The sequence below is a fragment of the Microchirus variegatus genome (assembly GCF_963457635.1).
Source record: "Microchirus variegatus genome assembly, chromosome: 12".
In the NCBI taxonomy this organism is placed as follows: Eukaryota; Metazoa; Chordata; class Actinopteri; order Pleuronectiformes; family Soleidae; genus Microchirus; species Microchirus variegatus.
Window position 1 is genome coordinate 15749052 of NC_139813.1, and position 19256 is coordinate 15768307.

Genomic DNA, 19256 nt, shown 5'->3' on the forward strand with positions numbered 1-19256 from the left:
CAGGCTGTGTGCACGCGCACGGGCTCGACACGAAGCTGTCTCTCACTGGAGAACATGTCAGTGTGTGGGTTTGTGGCAACAGTGATGAAAAGAGTGTTTTATATTTATATCGCTTTTCTTACAGTTGCACATGCAAAAAACCCTTGGGAGATTTAGTTCAGGGACCTGAATAAACAATAATCTCTTGATTTACAACATAATTACCACATAAACGTGCATCTTCACGTCTTGTTCTCTTTGTGTTTACTTCACAACACAGAACACATACACACTCTCACTTTATCATTACCACCTTGTGTGCCGGGTCGTCGCAGTCATGCATGTGGAACACATTGTAAAACTAAAGCACGCTGGCAGGCTTTGGGTTTGTATTGGAGCCCAGAAGTGTGCACACAAACACACACACACACACACACACACACACACACACACACACACACACACACACACACAAAGAGCTAAAGAGCCGACAGTCCCACAGACTTAACATCCAACGCCCCTGCACACATGCTAATGGGAGCGGACTACCCTGTGCGTTGGTGATTCCCGTTGGTGTTACTGACTGTGCTCACTGCTCTTGATCTGGTAGCCATTCAAAAATCATAGTTCATCTCATTTTCATCTCCTTCTCCCCCCCCCCAACCCTCCGAAACACCGTCCTTCCTCCCCATAGGTCTATGGAAATGCAGGACCTAGCCAGTCCTCATAACCGTGTGGGAGGTGGAGACTCAACAGGCTCCAAGCTCGACAAGAACAACCTTGGCAGCCCCTCCATCACCACCAATGGAACAGGAGGTGAGAAGGCAGAACACGTTCGAGTCCGTGTGGCTAGCGAGTTTGTTTTTTAACGTTAGTTGCCATTCTTGTTTTTAACGCAGTACTTTTGTGGCCAATTCAATTGTGATTGTGGTCGAACACCACTCCTCGAACACGTCCTTATTGAGTTTCTGAATGAAAACACGGATCATGGCATCTGATTCTTCAGTCCAGATTTAAAATCTTGATTTTAAAATGTAAAACGAAGCTGTTTTAATGAACTGCCGCCTTGCGATTTGGCACTTTTTGTGCCAGTGATTTTGATGTCATAAACTGAATTGACCTGATCTCACGTTGTGGTTGTGTCATCATGACACTAAAGCAGTTTTTTTTCATTTTATACACATTGCACGAATTATATATAAAAGCTAATGAGGTACGTTTGATACCACTGAACGAAGGCAAATCAGCCTATACTTAAATTTAAGCTAAAAACGAGGACCAGTAGAGTCACTGTCCATCTTCTTATAGGCATCAACACCCCATTTAAAATAACAATTCCGGATTCCTTTAACTGGAGGAGAAAATTTATAAAATATGTCCCGCTCCCGCAGAGTTTGACCACACATGCTGTAAGTCACTTTGGGCATTTCATGAGTGTAATGTAATGAAATTAAATCTATTGCAAAATCATCAAGTCAGAGAGATTTCCAACACACGGAGATAAGTACTTTTTTTTTTGGAGGTGGGGGGGATTTATAGCAGCGGAAGGAGACATGCACATGCACATGCAAACGCACACATACACACACACACACACACACGTGCTGGCTTTAACATTTGAGTTAACCGCTGGAGAATGTGAATGTGTGCAAACACACACGGTGAAGCACTTCTGCGCTCCTCCGCCCGCTGACCACTTGGCAGTGAACGTGTGTGTGTGTGTGTGTGTGTGTTTCCCACTGGAAACTATTTCCTCTACAAGAGCATTAAAGCATCACTGCTCTCTTAGATGTCAACACCAGTGATCCCTCTCTTTTCTTTTTCTGTCCTTTATCCAACTCTGCCTGTGTTTCTCCTCTCCCCGCTCCGTGTGCCGTTCTTTATCCATCCTGTCATTTCGTTCTTTTGTCACCCCCTCCTCTCTCCCCTCGTCTCTACTCTGGACTGTTATGTGACGGGGCAGTTTGATGTAGTGGTGCTGGATGTAAGTGCTTTTGTTGAGAATGATCCTTTGATCTTGCTGCTGATTTAAGGGGGGGGGGGACCCGCTTTTATTGTGTAATGGAAAAAGTGAGATGCACGCATTGATTTGTCAAAACAGAGCCCCACGCTCAGAAATAGCTTCGGAAGAAGAGCGAGCGGCGCGTTCAGACCATATTAGAGCACATTAAATCATTTTTGATGAGCTCACGCTTAATGGATTAAGCAGACAGCGCTGCGTCTACAAGCTCACAGCCAAAACAAACGACATACCCAACATTCCCTTCACCTGACATCAGCCAGCGCTCCGGCCCGCGGGCCATCTCCATAGCAATTCATTTGTCTTCATCAGGGCTCGTCTGATGGCTTATATTGCTCCCCGAGGGGATTAATGAAGTTGTCCTGGATGAAACTGAGCTCTTGATGGTCAGCGATGATGAGTCTTTATCGTGTTCAGAGAGAGAGAGAAACAGGAAATGGATGTTTAAGGTAGTTTATGGATGTACTGCTCTGTCTATAAATCACCATCAGGCTTTAAACGGTTATATTATATGATTATTCACTTATAAGGAAATTTCCACTTATATGTCCGTTAGTTTAAGGTTCCATTATGTATTCTTTTATATATTTACAGCGACTCACAGTCACAATGCAACGCGTAATTATCATCAAACTCCTTTTATTAAGAGCCTTTTATTTATTTTAATTGTTTTGTGACTTTTTTTCTCAGTTTAATACACTCCTGACACTTTTTAAGCACATTTTATTTTAAGCTTTTTTTTAAGGAAAAAGAAAAGAAAACAGCAAGTAAAGAGCCAGATGTTTTCCCTCAAGAGCAAATTTGATTTTTAAGTTTGCTGCTCGGATAATAATGTACCTCTGATACAGAGAAAATGGCCAAATCAGCCCATTGAAAAGTGTTTAAGTGATCCAGAATGTATGTTTATTGACTTCCCTTCCAAATGTTTACTTAATTTCATGAGCTTTGGAGATGCTGTAAGGTAAAATATCCTCTCCTATTTTTATACTCACAAAGTTGGCCTACTTATCTAACGTTTGGCAAAAAAAAAAGAGCAAACAAGTGTATACCCAAACATTTCTCCTTCCTTTAATATTATAAATATCTTTTGAAGAGTACAGAGACCTGCTTTTCTCTTTTAAATGATCATCATGTGGCTTATACCTGAGACTTTCCTCTGGTTCCCGGTGTCGTGTCCTCACCTCCTTCCTACCTTACACTCCTTTAGGTGAAAATATGACCGTTCTAAACACGGCTGATTGGCTGTTGGGCTGCAGCAGCCCGCCCCCGGCCCTGGGCACCAAGGACTATGGTACAGACGTGCATGTGTGTGTGAATCCCAGGCTAATGGTCGTTTAAGCTTAACGCAGAAGTGATGGGTTTTAAGAGTTTTTAGTCTGGTCCAACGTGATGGTGTTTTTATGCCAGGTTTGCTGTGTGTTTTTTGTTGTTTTTTTGCTGTGCCAGTATTTTCCTGTCTTTGGATTATATTGTGAATTTATCAGTGTATGGAGTTTTTATACCGTGTATCTGCAGTGTTCCCACCAGTGAAAATAGAGAATTTGATATTTAAGCTTGGCAAGTATGTAAAAATATATATATATATATATATATATATATATATTTATATATATATATATAATTTTCATACTTTCCTGAGCTAAAAAAACCAGTCATGAACTGTGGGAAGGCTGCATAACAACATTTGCTCTTGTTCTGGAAGTGCATGGTAGTTTTTCTGCTCTTTACTTAATAAGGCTTTCTTTGTATGTGTGTGTGTGTGTGTGTGTGTGTGTGTGTGTGTGTGTATGTGTGTGTGTGTGTGTGTGTGTGTGTGTGTGTGATGGTACTTCCTTATTGGCCTCCCCATAACACTGATCCTTTCCCTCTTCCTTAAGTGAAAACAGAGCCTATGAACAACAACGATACAGTCACTACGACAGGCGACACAGCACTGGACACATACGCAGGCTCAGGTAACGCACTCACACACAAAATCAGTGGACAGAAATACACACTAACGCATTTTTTTTTTTTGCTGGATAGAAGAAAGTTTCCCGTTGTTTTCTAAGTCTCAGAGAAGTCACACAAACACCGCCATCCATTCCGGCTCAGCGGTCGAGCCGCTGAAAGCTTTAATCCCGTGAAGTATTGCCTGTCCTTGGATTGCGTCATTAGAGGCTGGCAGAGGGATGAGAGAGCGGGGAGGAGCAATTTTACACTTGACGTTTTTTGTTTTTTTTTAGACTCTCACACAACCCCCAACACCCAACACACACACACACGCATGCACGACTACACATAACCATTCAGAAACACACTGTGAGGGTTAAGAATCAGCGGGGTGTTTGTCAGTATTGAGCCCTGACATCTCAATGACCACAAACAGACTTTGTGTTTCACTGTGAGGCCCCACTGTAAGGGGGGCTTCCATGCTCTCTAAAGAGGAATAACTTGGCGTCTCTCCATTCAAAATGATTCAAATTATGTTTACTGGAACAGCGTTCTTGCTCCAACAAACTGAAGGGCCTTGAATGTGAAAGGAAACAGAAAATCTGAGTTGACACCAACCGTAACCTGTTTTTTTTTGTCTTGTTGTTTTTGATTATCGTGCTGTTTTTTAGTCATCACCAGCAGCGGGTACAGCCCTCGTTCAGCTCATCAGTACTCTCCTCCTCTCTACCCTTCAAAGTAAGTCAGACTTTTTTTTTTTTACACAACAGTGACTGCTTTCCAAGATTACATATCACCACCACTCCTTGTTCAGAGGCGTCACCTGCAACCAGCTGTCAATCACACTTCAACCAGCTGTCAATCACATGTACCGTACTTTATCATGTTTTACCCAAATGGGAACATAGTTTACAAAATGTGCATCACGTTCTATTGAAGACGACCCAGAACTACCATTAGAGACCATTTACAGTACATTAAAATGTTTACTGGCATCATTTGTGAGACGTATTCTCACCTGTTTGGCTTCAGGAGAAACTCTGAAGACTACGTACACTATCGTTCAAAAGTCACCTATACAGTTTTGTTGTGTTTTCCATTAAAAGTCACACTTTTATTCATCAAAAGAGAACTGAATAGAAAATATAGTCAAGACATTGACAAGATTAGAAATAATGAGTTTTATACCAAATAATAATTTTGCTTTCGTCAACGTACCAGAAACACTGTTTTCAGCTGTGCTAACATCATTGCACAAGGGTTTTCTGATCATCCAATAGCCTTCTAACGCAATTAGCAAACACAATGTACCATTAGAACACTGGAGAGATGGTTGCTGGAAATGGGCCTCTATACACCTATGTACATATTCCATTAAAAAACAGACGTTTGCAGCTAGAATAGTTGTTTACCACATTAACAATGTATAGAGTGTATTTCTGATTAATTTAATGTTATATTCATTGAAAAAAAGTGTTTTTCCTTCAAAAATAAGAGCATTTCTAAGTGACCCCAAACTTTTGAACGGTAGTGTATGTGTTTTTTGTTAATGTACTGTGTGTGGAATTTTTATTATAATATGCCCAGGATCTCAAATATCTCACCTACCTCTCCTTCCCTATAGGCCTTATCCTCACATCCTCTCCACACCTGCGGCCCCTTCCATGCCGACGTACGCTGGTCAACCCCAGTTCAGCAGCATGCAGCAGTCCTCCGTCTACACCACTTACTCCCAGTCAGGACAGGCGTATGGACTGTCCACCTATGGTATGAACAAAAAACAAAAACACACGCATTACAAGGACGTACGGTAGCCGAAAATGCTAACCCGTTTTTTAATAGCAGCTCATATTTTGAATCCACCTGTAATAAAAAGCAGCACTAACAAGTATGAAGTATTACGTTTTGACTGAAATATATGGAGGCTGTAAAAATCCTGGAATATCTTTTTTTATTGGAAGGAAACATTTGTTTTGTTAATTGATTTATTGTCCAGATCATTTTCTAATTCCAGCTCCTCAATTTGGAGCGTCTCACGTGATCGTAACGGACTTGGAAGAAATCGTTAAGAGATCTTTTCAAAGAGACAGAATAAAGATTTACATACACGGGATGCAGATAGAATGAAGATTATATATTTAGTGATAGTGATAGTCTACAGTGGACTATTCCAAAAAAAACCTTGTCCCAGTTTTAAGCGGTGTATTCTGCACTGTTAAATTTGAACATTAAATTCAATCTTCACTGTTTCTGTCTCGTTGTAGACCTTGGAGTGATGCTGCCAGGCATCAAGACGGAGAGCGGCCTGGCTCAGAGCCAGTCTCCTCTGCAGACAGGCCTCAGCTACAGTCCCGGCTTCACCACACCACAGCCTGGACAGACTGCGTACTCGCCCTATCAGATGCCAGGTCGGTGTGCAAAGCTAACGTTGTGTATATATAATATATTCTCCTGACGTTGAAAATTTGGAAGTTTGAATCCCTAATGAAAAATGATCATACCTTTTATTGAGCTCCTCTGTCTCCACACTGTCTCTCCCTTTGCTGTCCCTATGTCTCATTCCTCTTTTTTTTCCCTCCCTCCCTCCAGGTTCCAGTTTCACTCCTTCCTCAGGCCTCTACACCACCAACAACTCAGTGTCCAACCCCGCCAACTACACTGCCACACAGCAGGTATTCGTGTCTCCGTTTATGCGTTTGTTTGCTTTATCGTTCACGTATCCCGGGGGCCAATGAGGAAGCTCACTCCCTAAGGGAGTTCAACCATGTTGCGCCGAGTGGTGGTCAAGCAAATGCCGATTATTCCTCATCATGTCAGCTCAAACAAAAGACGGTTTTCTGTTTGTGATACCGACTGGGACAAGAAGTGGTTTTTGCAGTTCCAATCCCACGCACACACAACTGTCCTGACAGAGAGCAGCTTTAAAAAAAAAAAAATCTAATTACACTTCGACCCTGCAAAATGGCAGAAAATTAGTCTTTGTGAATGAGTGTTTTGTTCTCAATATTTCTCTGCGTCTATATGATGAATTGTATTGTGGTAGTAAAATGCTTAAGGGGGGGATTTCAGTGTCCCGCTATGATAGATGTGACTGTTTACAGGAAGAAAGTCAAGGTTTGGCTCATGTGGGTGGATTAAGGGGAATATTGTGTGAGCATATGTGTGTGTGTGTATGAGTTTAACAGAAAAAGAGAGACTGATTGAAAGCCAGGCTGTATGTATACTGTATGTATGTGCATACTTTGCTGACTGCACACCAACTGTGCGTGCGTGCATGCATGCATACATGCATTCATGTGGTGGGGCTTTATAAGGACTTGTGGAGATGGACGTAGTGACAGGTTTAAAGAGCCCACTCGTAAAAGCGTCCATCTCCTCCGAGTCTGTAAAAGGCAGCAACACAAGGCTTTAATTGTTTTGGAGATGTAAAATACAGAATGGATGGAATAAAGGATTAGGGAGCTATGCGAGGGAACACTTGTAAAAAAAATCTGCTTTCAAAAGTCAGACTGAACTTTTCCAGTTTCTGGGCACTTTTGTGTGCTCATAACTGATTGTTTTTTTCTCTGCAGGATTATCCCTCATACACAACATTTGGCCAAAACCAGTATGCCCAGTATTATTCCGCCTCCTCTTATGGGACATATATGACCTCCAACAGCGTGGATGGCACCGGTTCCACGGCAGCTTACCAGCTGCAGGATCCCAGCCCCGTTATGACCGGACAGGCTGCTGAACTTCACCCAGGTTTGTGCAGAAGTCGAAAAGAAATACCACCGTTTGGGTGACCGAGTTCAAAACCCTCTTTCAGCCTATGATGAAGCACAGGAAGCCACTTTCAGACTGTCGCCATGGTTACCTGGCATCAGGCTGGCTAATTGGAGAATCGGAGTGTGTTTACATTAGCCGGAGAGACTTTGATTAGAGCGAAAGTTATGTTCAATATTGCACTTTTACACACACTCGTCAGAGAAAGAGAGGAGGAGAGACAAAAAAAATAAGAAGGAGCTAAAGTGCAGCCATATGTGCAGAAATATGGCTTCATATTTTTGTTTTTCTTTTTTCACATTTTTCTTTGGTTTGTCTTGGCTGTAATTCAGGAAGCCTGATTAAAGGAGCTTATCATTCTTCCTGTCACTGGCACTTTGCCTCTTGCTGCCTTTCTCACTTTTTCTTTTTCGCTTTCCTCTTTCTTTTTTCTCTTTTTTTTTTACAATAGGTAGCTCTATCTTTGGGTTTGCTCACACGCTCTCTGTGTCTTTTTGTGTCTTTATCCACTCGCGCCCCCCTCCTCATTTCTCCACCTCCCCTTTTCCCTGATTGAGACATAACAATATGAGAGCTGAAGCTTAGAGTCTGGTTCCAGTTACCACACAGCAGTGGGAGCATATGGCATTAGGAGTGTGTGTGTGCGCGCGTGTGAGCGTTTGTGCTCCTGCATCATTTCGAAGGTACAGTATCTTTGCAATAAGCATCAGATTTCCTCAGGTTTTGTGATTTATTTCACAGTTCCCTCTTCTGTGAATCACTCAGAATACCAGGAGGACTTTTGTTTAGGTTTGTCTTAAAGTTGATCCGTCCTGGCAATTACGTTGAATTATTAAACCTGACAAAAAATTGCTTATTAGTGTACAAAGTCTGAGTTACTGCTTCTCCTGAAGTGGATACAAGTCCAGAGCACCTGCGGGATCAGCTCAAACCACATGGTTACTGTTGCTCCAACGCAGCGAATATACTGTAGTTTGTGATTGCTTGTGCAGCAACATTTGTAAATCTAAAAAAAGTTTTTTTTTAATGTCCCGTCTGTGTTTGTGTTCTCTCCCAGGAGACTTTGAAACAGTGCAGAGCCCCTCAACGCCCATCAAAGAGCTGGATGACCGGGCCTGTCGGAGTGGGGGGTCCAAGTCCCGGGGCAGGGGCCGCAAGAACAACCCCTCCCCTCCCCCTGATAGTGACCTAGAGGTAAGGAGCAGAAAAAACACACTCGCTGACAGAGCACTTACATTACGCACGGAGGATTCTAGTCAAGTCTCAGTGGACGTGAGGGCGTCCCTCTGGTCTTCATCCTCTCTGCTCGACAGAAGAGAGTCTGATGGACAGCAGGACCACCCATGTCACTGTCCATGTAACGTCCACCTTTTAATGTCTCATTCAATTTCTCCTGTCTTCTCTAAGAGGGTGTTTGTGTGGGATCTGGACGAAACAATCATTGTCTTCCACTCTCTGCTCACTGGCTCCTACGCTCAGAAATATGGCAAGGTAAGACTTTATATACATTTATATAAGACTTTTAAACAACCCAGCACAGTCTAATAAAAATAAACTATATCCATAAAGGGGTGGACAATACTGCAATAACAATATATTATTTAATAGATATCGCTATATTCATGCGTTGCTCAAACATAATTTGCGATATAATACAGTACAGGTATACATTTACAGTAATGCCATCTTATCCTTACTGTACTTTCCAGCTTGGTAATGATATTTTTTTAGTAATTTCATGCAATTTTCTTTTAAGAAATTTCCATTTAACAGCTCGGTAGTGAGAATTACTGTAGGCTACCTTAACAGTAAAAAGTTTGCGATCAGCTTTGGTGATTAATATAGCAATAAAAGATGTTATTATTATTATTATGTGACCTAAATGTGAATTATCTTTTCCTCAACACAACACTCTTTACTCATCCGGCATAAATAATTGACGTTGATCCTTTTAGTCCGTGTTACATGGCCTTTTATCCATCGTCTTGGTGGTACAACTACTAAATCGTTGGTGTATAACTCGATCATCCCCATTTTTTCAAACAATAACTGCTGCTCCGTCGAGGCCTAAAGAGATGATGGATGATCCTGTTACTGACTGGCCCAAGAGAGCACTTGGCGAGACAAGGGCTCCGTTCCCCTCTGGGATCTTTTACAGGTTCAGATTAATTTACGCACTAAAATGTCTTTTAAACAGTTCTTGGGACTGTGCGGCAAAATCCAAACAAACCCGAGGGAGGAGATTATATTGTCGCTGATATAGTCGTCATGTAGGCCCGCAGCTTTTAGCATGATCTCACAGCAAATAAGCCTTACCGTTGCCGTTTGCCTAAAGTAAAGGCATAGTTTAGACCAATGAGAGTGTGTTAATAGCACAGCAATGTACAGAATTATTATGACAGCACTATCACTTCTTTATTTAAATATTATGGTCTACATAATAAGCCGATAGTAATTGATTCAGGCCAGACCATGAAGCGTGATTATGTCGTACCTATGCTGGTGTTTATTTCAAGCTTCTCTGTGAAATCTTTCAGTCTCACCTTGTCAAATAACATCTGCACTGTTTGTAGTCGCCTTTACTTTAATAGTCCTTGGCTCTGATGTGGAATCATCCCGCGTGGCCAAGGCTTACAGATTTTTATTGGGTGATGCCGTATCCTGTGGGCCCGGGCATGGCCCCCGGCCTGTTGCCTGTACGGGGGCCTTGCATCCGCTTCCACGTCTTGTTTTGGCAGGCAAACAAATGCTGGCACACGCACACATTCACCAGTTGGAGCCAGACTTTTATAGGCATTTAATAGATAGGGGTTGTGGGGACCACCACACGTAGTTCGTTTCTCTTCACACGTAAACTAATTATAAATCAGATGTTTTCAATGTCTCATCTCTCACCCACTCATGTAAGCTGACCAACAATTAATATGAAACGCGATACGTGTCAGAATATTTGGCTTAAAATATTTATAAGAGCTTTTTTCACCTCATTTGCTGCTGCCCTCAAGAAATGTCGTAGCAGCTGTGTCTGTTCACACCTCTCCAAAAATAGTGTTTATACTGTTGGCATAGCAACCACAAGGAGCTATCCGAGGACATGTCTGCTCTAGGTGACGTTTCACTTTTCAAGAATACACTATATAGACATCTTTCTCACCCAGACACAAAATACGAGAGTTATTACAACCAGGGATAATGTTCACCTCATCATGAACGTGTTGAGTTTCCAGAATTTGGATGATAATGGCTGAGGTGGAGAGGGGAATTGTTTCAGCCGACAAAACCTTGCCAGACCAAAGTAATATTTGCATTTCTCGGTGATTGATTTAACTTGTCTGGCAAAATATTACAGCGAAAGCCACCTCAGCCTTTCTGGAGCCCAGAGCGCGGCCAAATTCAACTGTGCAGAGTTAACAAACACATTTCAGCTGTGAGTGTTTTGACAAACGCGGAGGTCTGTAAGTCTCCTTTGGCTGGCGGCCAGCGTTATCATTACCTGAGAGAGAGACTTAAGTGCCTCTTGTCTCTGATTGACAGAAAAGCATGAGGCAAACTACAGTCACAATTGCTCCTGTCATTATTAGCAGCTGTTAACTTGTAGAGAGCCTTACGCAACTCAGAGCTTTTGACTTTATGGAGCAATCATTTTTGTTATTTTTCACTTTCTTGCACTCAGGAATGCCGACCATCACTCTCTCAGTCTCTCTCTCACTGTGTCTGTGTGCCTCGCTCTCTCTCACTTTCACTCTCCTTCCTGTTAGTTTCTGTCTATTCTGGTCGTGTGACGGTGTCAGCGAATCTCGGTTGCAAGCTGTCGACCCGTGCTGACCTATCACAGATGATGGTTTTTGCAGCTGAGCCCCAGGGCTGGCAAAATGGACTGCATTCCCCCCAAACACACATACATGCACATACCACATAACACTCAAAGCACCCCACCACCACCACCCCCCCCAACCACCACTCTCTGTAATGCACACACATGAAGAGAGACACCCTTCTTTGCACCCCGGCAAACACAACCCCCTACCAAGCATGAGGAATGTTGATGGGACACAACAAGTGCAACCTGTCTGTCAGCATCTGCTATGATGAGTGGAGCATACCAACTCAGCAAGTGAGGGGGTGGGGGTGAATTGGAAGATGTAGGAAAACCTTAAAATAGTTTTTGGTTTATTAGGGAATGAAGAAGTCTGTAAGCGAGTAAAAAGAAGACGGCAGAAATCAGTTGTCATGGTAATGTCCTGATGATGTTATCTTGTACCTTTTAAAAAGGACCCTCCGATGGCAGTAACGCTGGGTCTGAGGATGGAAGAGATGATCTTCAACTTGGCCGACACACACTTATTCTTCAATGACCTGGAGGTAAGAGGCAGATGTCAAAACAAAACAAAAATACACACGCATGCACACATTTTGATTTAATTCTTTAAGGACTTCTTCAGGTTGTTCTTTCACAGTAGTATGCACAAAGCACAAGTTTCTTTGAAACCTCATTCAAGTCAGTGAAACACCACTACTGCTCTCTAGTGGTTAAAAATGATATAAGTGGAAGTGCTGCACCATGTTTATATTCTGGGATAAATACACTTTAACGCCTTTTTGTTCTGTGCACAGGAATGTGATCAGGTACATATCGATGATGTATCATCAGATGACAACGGCCAGGACTTAAGGTGAGAATTTTGCATTACACAATAAAACAGCTGATGGCGTTCAGTTCTGTTTAAAATTCAGTAACTTGATTGATAATGTAATTAAAAACACTACTCTTGAAAGGCAGTGGTGAACTTCATTCATGCAATATGTCATGCAGGATGTGTTTGTAATATGGAAATCGTAAAAAAAAAATATATAACCATTTGATCTTTTTGTTCTACCAGAGCAGATTTTTCAAATAAAACATATCATTATTATTGACAGTACTTACAGTTTTGCAACTGATGGCTTCCATGCAGCTGCAACCAGCGCCAACCTGTGCCTGGCTACGGGCGTCCGCGGCGGGGTCGACTGGATGAGGAAACTGGCCTTCCGCTACCGACGAGTCAAAGAGTTGTATAGCACATACAAAAACAATGTGGGGGGTAAGCCAGTCAGACGGTGGGGGTTCACGGGACAACATGGGTATCTGGAGGGGAGATATGGAGCAAGGTTATCATAGTTTTTGTTTGTTTTTAGTTTTTAATTTTTTGTTTTAAAGATTTGAGTGGGTTTTTGCTCGTTTTTAATCAGTGTTAGTGGTAGTTTTTTTTAATTATGGAGTATTTGCCAAGTGCAAGATGCAAACAAGGTCATAATAAGTATTGTGTGCCATAAAAACCTAACAAAAGATGACATTTTTAAAATGTATTTGGACACACACATGAACAACAATCCCTGAAACAAATATAACAGTGTGCAATAAATTAGCCTGAGGTGAAAAATGTGCATAATAATAATGCTGAAGTTGGATGCAGTTAGTGTGACAGGTAAAAGTCAAACAGTCAAAAGACTAAAGACACACATGAACATAACATAAATAACAAAAATAAGAGAATTGATTCACTTTGAACAGGGGTGTCCACACTTTTTAAGCTTGGAAGCTACTGTTAAAATGATGTACCTTAAAACATAAATAAAAAATGCTAAACATATATTTATTTGTTTTTTATATATATATATTTATGTCATAAATACATACTGAGTATACTTTATGTTGGTGTACCTTGAACAACTGCATTTTTGGTCATTTACTTACTTTGATGACTTGAATGCTATCAGCGAGGGTTAGCATAGTCAGGACAGTAGCTGCTGGTAGCTAGCCATCCAAGCAGACTTCCAAGTGAGTGGAGCCGAATAATGCAGTCAAGAAGCGGGCACATTTCCTCATGTTTGGGTACTTTTCCTCTGTGGGTACGTTCCAGAACTGTCCGTGAGTTCAGGTGAAACAGCGTTAAAATGTTTTTCAACCTCAACATCTGTTCCCGAAATGGGTAGCAAATAAATGTAGCCACTAGCTAACTAGAAGGTAATCAGCGCGCCGGAGATTTACCGCGCATGCGCGGTGAACAGATTAGCGGAGTGTACCTGACCTGTGCGTCAATCAAGTGGCTAATGTCATAGCAATGTTGTATTGGTCACCCCTGACTTAGATAAAGCGTAATAAATACAATTATTTTGAACCCAATATAATTGTGTATGAAAAACTAAGCACATTTCCGTTACAATTTTAGTTTCAGTTAGTTTTGTAAACACATAATTCTAACTTTTCGTTAACTATAATAACCTGGATATGGAGATCAATGAGTGTAAATGCTTTTACATGTGTCATAAATGTACATGTTTTACCTAATGGATCAAATTACTGAAAGAAAAAAGTGGAGAAAAAAAACCTACAAACAACCAAAATCAGGTTTTATAACAGTCACAGTCACATATGCAAGAGAGTTCCAGTTCTACTTTTTTTTCTCCGTCTCAAATATAATTTATTAAATCAGACTATATAGCTAAAACTATAATAAATCATTCCAGTTACTATTTCAAGCACTTTAGTCAAATGTCATGTTTTGGTTCCACATCATTGGTAGGACAGGTCAGGACAATAATTGTTGACAATGTCCTGACCTGTCTTAGCCTGTGTCCTCTCATGTGTGACCCATGTTGCCTTAAGGATTAATAAGTAAGTCCTTGGTGTGTTTCAGGCCTGCTGGGTCCTGCTAAGAGAGATGCTTGGCTGCAGCTCAGAGCAGAGGTCGAGGCTCTGACCGACTCCTGGCTCACGCACGCACTCAAGTCCTTATCCATCATCAGCTCCAGGTGCAGATTTCAGAACTCAAGAGTCGCGATTACAACAATATTGATTTGCCTGTCGTCCATTTTTTTATTCATCTATCCTTGCACTTTTCTGTTTCCCTCTGCTCGTCCCACAGGAGTAACTGTGTAAATGTGCTGGTGACCACGACGCAGCTCATACCGGCACTGGCGAAAATTCTCTTATATAGTCTGGGATCTGTTTTCCCTATCGAGAATATTTACAGTGCAACAAAAATAGGTGAGACCAACACACACACACACACACACACAACCACACAAGCATTCTATACATTTAAACCAATAACCTAATATTGTTGAAGGGTAATGAAAATAGTGAGTGGTACTTTGTTGATTCTTCATTTACTCCTATTGTTTCTGTTATTGCGTTCTCTGTCAGCAGAGGCGATTCTAGAGTCTGTAGGGGCCCTAAGCAAAATTTCCCAGGGGGCCCTTCCAACCAGTGTTCATCACCATTATGTTATAAATAATAAATAAATAACCAACGAAAAATGTAGTAGTTTGTAGTTCAAAATTTTTCTCGAAATGAATGAAATAAGATGGAAAAACCTTGTAATTAAAAAGTATGTGAAAATATAAATGTAAAGAACAATAAAATACTGTAAATACCTTTTAAAAAACTATATAAACTTAGTAAAAAAAAACACATTACACTGTAAAGAACCCACATTATAAAACAATGTAAATATATAGAACAATAATACTGTAAATAACTGGAAAAAAAACATATATAAACTGGGTAAAAAAGATATGCATTACACTGTAAATAATCCTCTTCATTTTCCAACTTGCAGAATGATAACTTCACACAGGTTAACCTGAGGTGGGGCCTCTTTAGGGAGGTTTCCTACTGAGATGTCATTGCAAATCGCCCATTGTTTTTTAAGGGGGGCTGTGATGCAGCTGGTCACTGCACATTTCAGTAAAAACAGCCCTCAGGCTCCGAGTGTTCGGGGCCCCCTATCAGCTCGGGGGCCCCCTGAGCAGTTGCCTGCCTTGCCTGTTCACAAGCTGCGCCTCTGCCTGTCAGTCTAGTAAAATTATGGTTTTAATTTGGCTCTAAATGGTTGGTTTTGAATGTTTTGAGTTGTAGTATGTTTCATTGTATGCTGTGTGTGAGCTCTACATCTCTGTTAAAGGAAAACAGATCACACTTGGACCACACTTTCCCCTCAACTGTTCTCAGACATGCAATATATATATTTATATATAATGTAGTTTATTTGATCAATAAACACATAGATGTGGTAACAGCATTAGCTGCACAGTGGGTGTCAAATACAACTAAATGTCAAATGTCATGATCTTTCATAAGTACTTGTGTAACTTAAAGAACTTAAAGTTCTAGTGTAAAGTGACAGCGTATCATCACATGTAAGGTTTTATTAAGGGTTGGCCAACAAAAAGGCCTCTTTAGAATACATATTTTATTTTATGAAAGGGAGGGAAAAAAAGGCTTCTGAACAACAAAAACTCTGGTTGTAGACATTTCACTGAAAGGGTTAAGGTTGTTTTGACTGAATACGTCTCGTTTAATGTCAGGCTTAATTCCTCCCGCTTGCACTGAAACATAAATATTTTCTCCGCACTCACCTCACATGATCCTGAACCGAGGCCTTGAACAGCTCCGACACTCGTGGGATCCTCGAGGCGGGACGCCCACATTCTGACTCGCGCTCTTATTAGCCCCGAACCTCAGGCGGCTACGCCAAAGCACCGCAGCTGCGGCCAACTTTTACATTTTTATTCAACCGTGTGCATCAATGTGAACACAGGAAACAAAACAACTTGGATTAAGGGAGCCAAAAACATTCAGGACAGAAGACTCGGGGCCAAGTGTGTGCTCGCGTGTGTTTATGTGCTTATGTTACACCCAATTCAACCTTACAGTGCCTTGATTCAAATGGACAGAGCAGTGCGGTAGCCATGACAACAACTTGGAAGATTACCCCAGAAAATAAGTGCAGGTCAGATGCCACATACCTCACACTCCTGGGTGTGTTACTTTGCATATGGACTTACTTTATGTCTGCACTGGACATCGTGTGTTGTTTTAGCAATTCTGTATTGACCATATATTATTGTTTCTCAATTTCTGGAACCCAAATTAATGTTATAGATTGTACCAGGTTTATTCAAGAAACTTATTTAGCTTATTATTTGGAAATTCCTGCCATTCCCTCTGGAAAGCGCCTGATTGGGAATGGTTTTATTTTTCAGCAGGACAATGATCCGAGGCACACTGTTAATAGAAGTGAAAGAAAGAAAGAAAGAAAGAAAGAAAGAAAGAAAGAAAGAAAGAAAGAAAGAAAGAAAGAAAGAAAGAAAGAAAGAAAGAAAAGATGAATGCCTAAAGAACTCAAGGAAGTGTTGAAATACGCCTAGTATAATAACATATCAGATATTTCTTTGTAAACGTATTTTCCTGTGTTTTCTGGTCTTATTGTAGTAAAACTATCAACAAAAAGAAATATGCAATTAATTAAAACCAGTGTTGTAATTAGATACATAAGTACAAATACTTTGTTATTGTACTTATGTACCAAATCCACGTATCTGTACTTTATTTATAGTTCTAGCAACTTGTTCCTCTAACTATCTTTGTTACTCATTACTACCAAATACATTCAGAAGAAGGAGAAGAGTTGGTAATATGGTCTGTATTTATATAGAGCTTTTCTAGTCCTGATCAGCTGCTTTACATTATAGTTTTACCATTCACCCACTGCAACATGGGGTTAAGTGTCTTGCTCAAGGACACATAGACTAGCAGAGCCAGGAATTGAACCCACAACCTTCCAGTTGAAAGACAACTTGCCCTACACTCTTAGAAATAAGGGTTCCAAAAGGTTTCTTCTACAAGGGCTGAGGTTCTACCTGGAACCATTTGCTTCTGAAAAAACCCTTTCCTGAAGAAGAAAGGTTTTTTTTCAAGGGTTTTTGGTAACACTAATGGTTCCAGTAAGAAACATTTTGATCAAGAGAACCCTGTAAAACCTCTTTCCTGAATAAAGGGTTTTCAAAGTGGTCTTGGTGGAACCCTCCAAAAGGGTGAAGAACCTTATAAGGTTCTACTTTATTTCTAAGAGTGTACCACTGACCCACCATGGTTCGATCCTTACTTGTCACTTTTTTTAATTTACTTTTTACAAAACTTAAGTACAGTAAATGTCATATACTTTAAGACTTTTACTTAAGTAATATTATAAAAAAGTGACTTAAACTTCTACCAAAGTAATTTTCTGGTGACTTTTTTGGTACTTTTACTCAAGTATCCCTTTAGGGTACTACTACAAGGCAAAAACAACAAAGGTTGTGGTGGTGGCCAAAGACTTTTACACAGTACTATCATATGTACAGGGAAAAAAATGATTAAAGGTCAATCTGGAAAGGGACATCTGATCCGCACAAACTGGACTTCTCTTCCAGTCGCCACGGCAACCAGGCCGCTAATATTTGTCTGTGCCGAAAAACAACTGCGCTGTGCGGCTGCGTCAGGAGCTATCAGCAATGTGTTTTTTTTTTTTTTTTTAATGTGATGCACACAGCTCTGCCACTTCCTGTTTCATTTCCATCTCAACGACAAAGAAAAATCTGTGTAAGCCATTTGTTTGTCTCCAGGCAAAGAGAGCTGTTTTGAGCGTATAGTCTCCCGCTTTGGCACTAACATTACATATGTTGTGATTGGCGATGGGAAGGATGAAGAGCATGCAGCCAGCCAGGTAAACAAACAACTCCCGAACTTTGACCCCTCTGACCATGTGACCCTCCTTCCTCCCCTTGTTTATTTGTTTTTTTGCAGGAAAAGAGAGTTGCTTTGAGCGCATAATGCAAAGGTTTGGCAGGAAAGTAGTGTATGTTGTAATTGGGGACGGTGTGGAAGAGGAGCAGGCGGCCAAAAAGGTAATGGACCCACAGCCTCACCGTGACCCCGCCTACTCCACTCAGTGAGAGCTCTGATTGGATGAAGCCTGCCTTTCTTTGCTCTTGCGGTTTTGTGTTGGTCAATTTACCCTTTTTTCTTCTTTTACTTTTGATTTCAAGTGTTAAAGTGGAAATCTGAGATTGAAACTTGGCTGAAATTGTACATTTTGCACCTGACGCTGCCCCGATGAGAGAAATTGAAACTAAATCTATGGATTTCTATTCAACTGTCATCACATTCGACACCAAAAAAAGAAAAGAAATAAACAGCAGCCTAAATGTACACAGCGATGAGCTTTGAGCAATCTCATGTGTTTAGAGTATTAGTGCTGGTTGTTATCCAAGTGTGTGGAGTTTTGTTTTTTCCTCTGATGCTGGAGGTAATGACAAGTAAAGTGGGTATTTCAAAGTAGTTCTTTTCTGTGGAACAAATATTGCATTTCTTCATCTTTGGGTTCCGTTCCTAATGTTTGGTGCTGGGTTTGTTAAAGAAGTATTTACAGAAATGTGCTTATTCATTCAATTTTTTTTGAATGATGACATTTCGCAAAAAAAAAAAAAAAAAGCTGAGCTATTCCTTTACACCAGGGGGTGTCAAACTCATTTTCACTGAGGGCCACATCAGCATAATGGTTACCCTCAAAGGGCCAGATGTAACCGTCATACAGAATAAATGTAACTAAATGTAAAATAAAGGTAACTACTCCGTAACATATTGCTAAATAACTTTATTTTCACTCGTCGCATGACGCATATACAGTGATACACCGCGATCTAGTAGCGGTGCCGTCACCTTACGGGTCACGCAATCGCCATGCATTGTGGG

General features: G+C 41.0%; 1 protein-coding gene across 6 annotated transcripts in view; it reads left to right on the top strand.

Moving 5' to 3' along the window:
• Positions 1-19256, top strand: part of eya4 (EYA transcriptional coactivator and phosphatase 4) — a 46504-nt gene that overhangs the window by 26029 nt on the left and 1219 nt on the right. For 2 of the 6 annotated variants that reach the window (XM_083899236.1, XM_083899237.1), the window contains 16 exons: positions 674-795; positions 3207-3290; positions 3877-3954; positions 4603-4669; positions 5556-5698; positions 6196-6339; positions 6521-6603; positions 7504-7678; positions 8757-8893; positions 9107-9190; positions 11972-12061; positions 12314-12372; positions 12620-12780; positions 14377-14491; positions 14605-14726; positions 18309-18453. In XM_083899236.1, the coding sequence (XP_083755362.1) occupies positions 674-795; positions 3207-3290; positions 3877-3954; positions 4603-4669; positions 5556-5698; positions 6196-6339; positions 6521-6603; positions 7504-7678; positions 8757-8893; positions 9107-9190; positions 11972-12061; positions 12314-12372; positions 12620-12780; positions 14377-14491; positions 14605-14726; positions 18309-18453 (1809 nt within the window). Of the gene's footprint in view, positions 1-673; positions 796-3206; positions 3291-3876; positions 3955-4602; positions 4670-5555; positions 5699-6195; positions 6340-6520; positions 6604-7503; positions 7679-8756; positions 8894-9106; positions 9191-11971; positions 12062-12313; positions 12373-12619; positions 12781-14376; positions 14492-14604; positions 14727-18127; positions 18229-18308; positions 18459-19256 lie in introns of those variants that run through there. The other 4 variants (XR_014592985.1, XM_083899240.1, XM_083899239.1 and 1 more) reach the window with 4 other exon arrangements.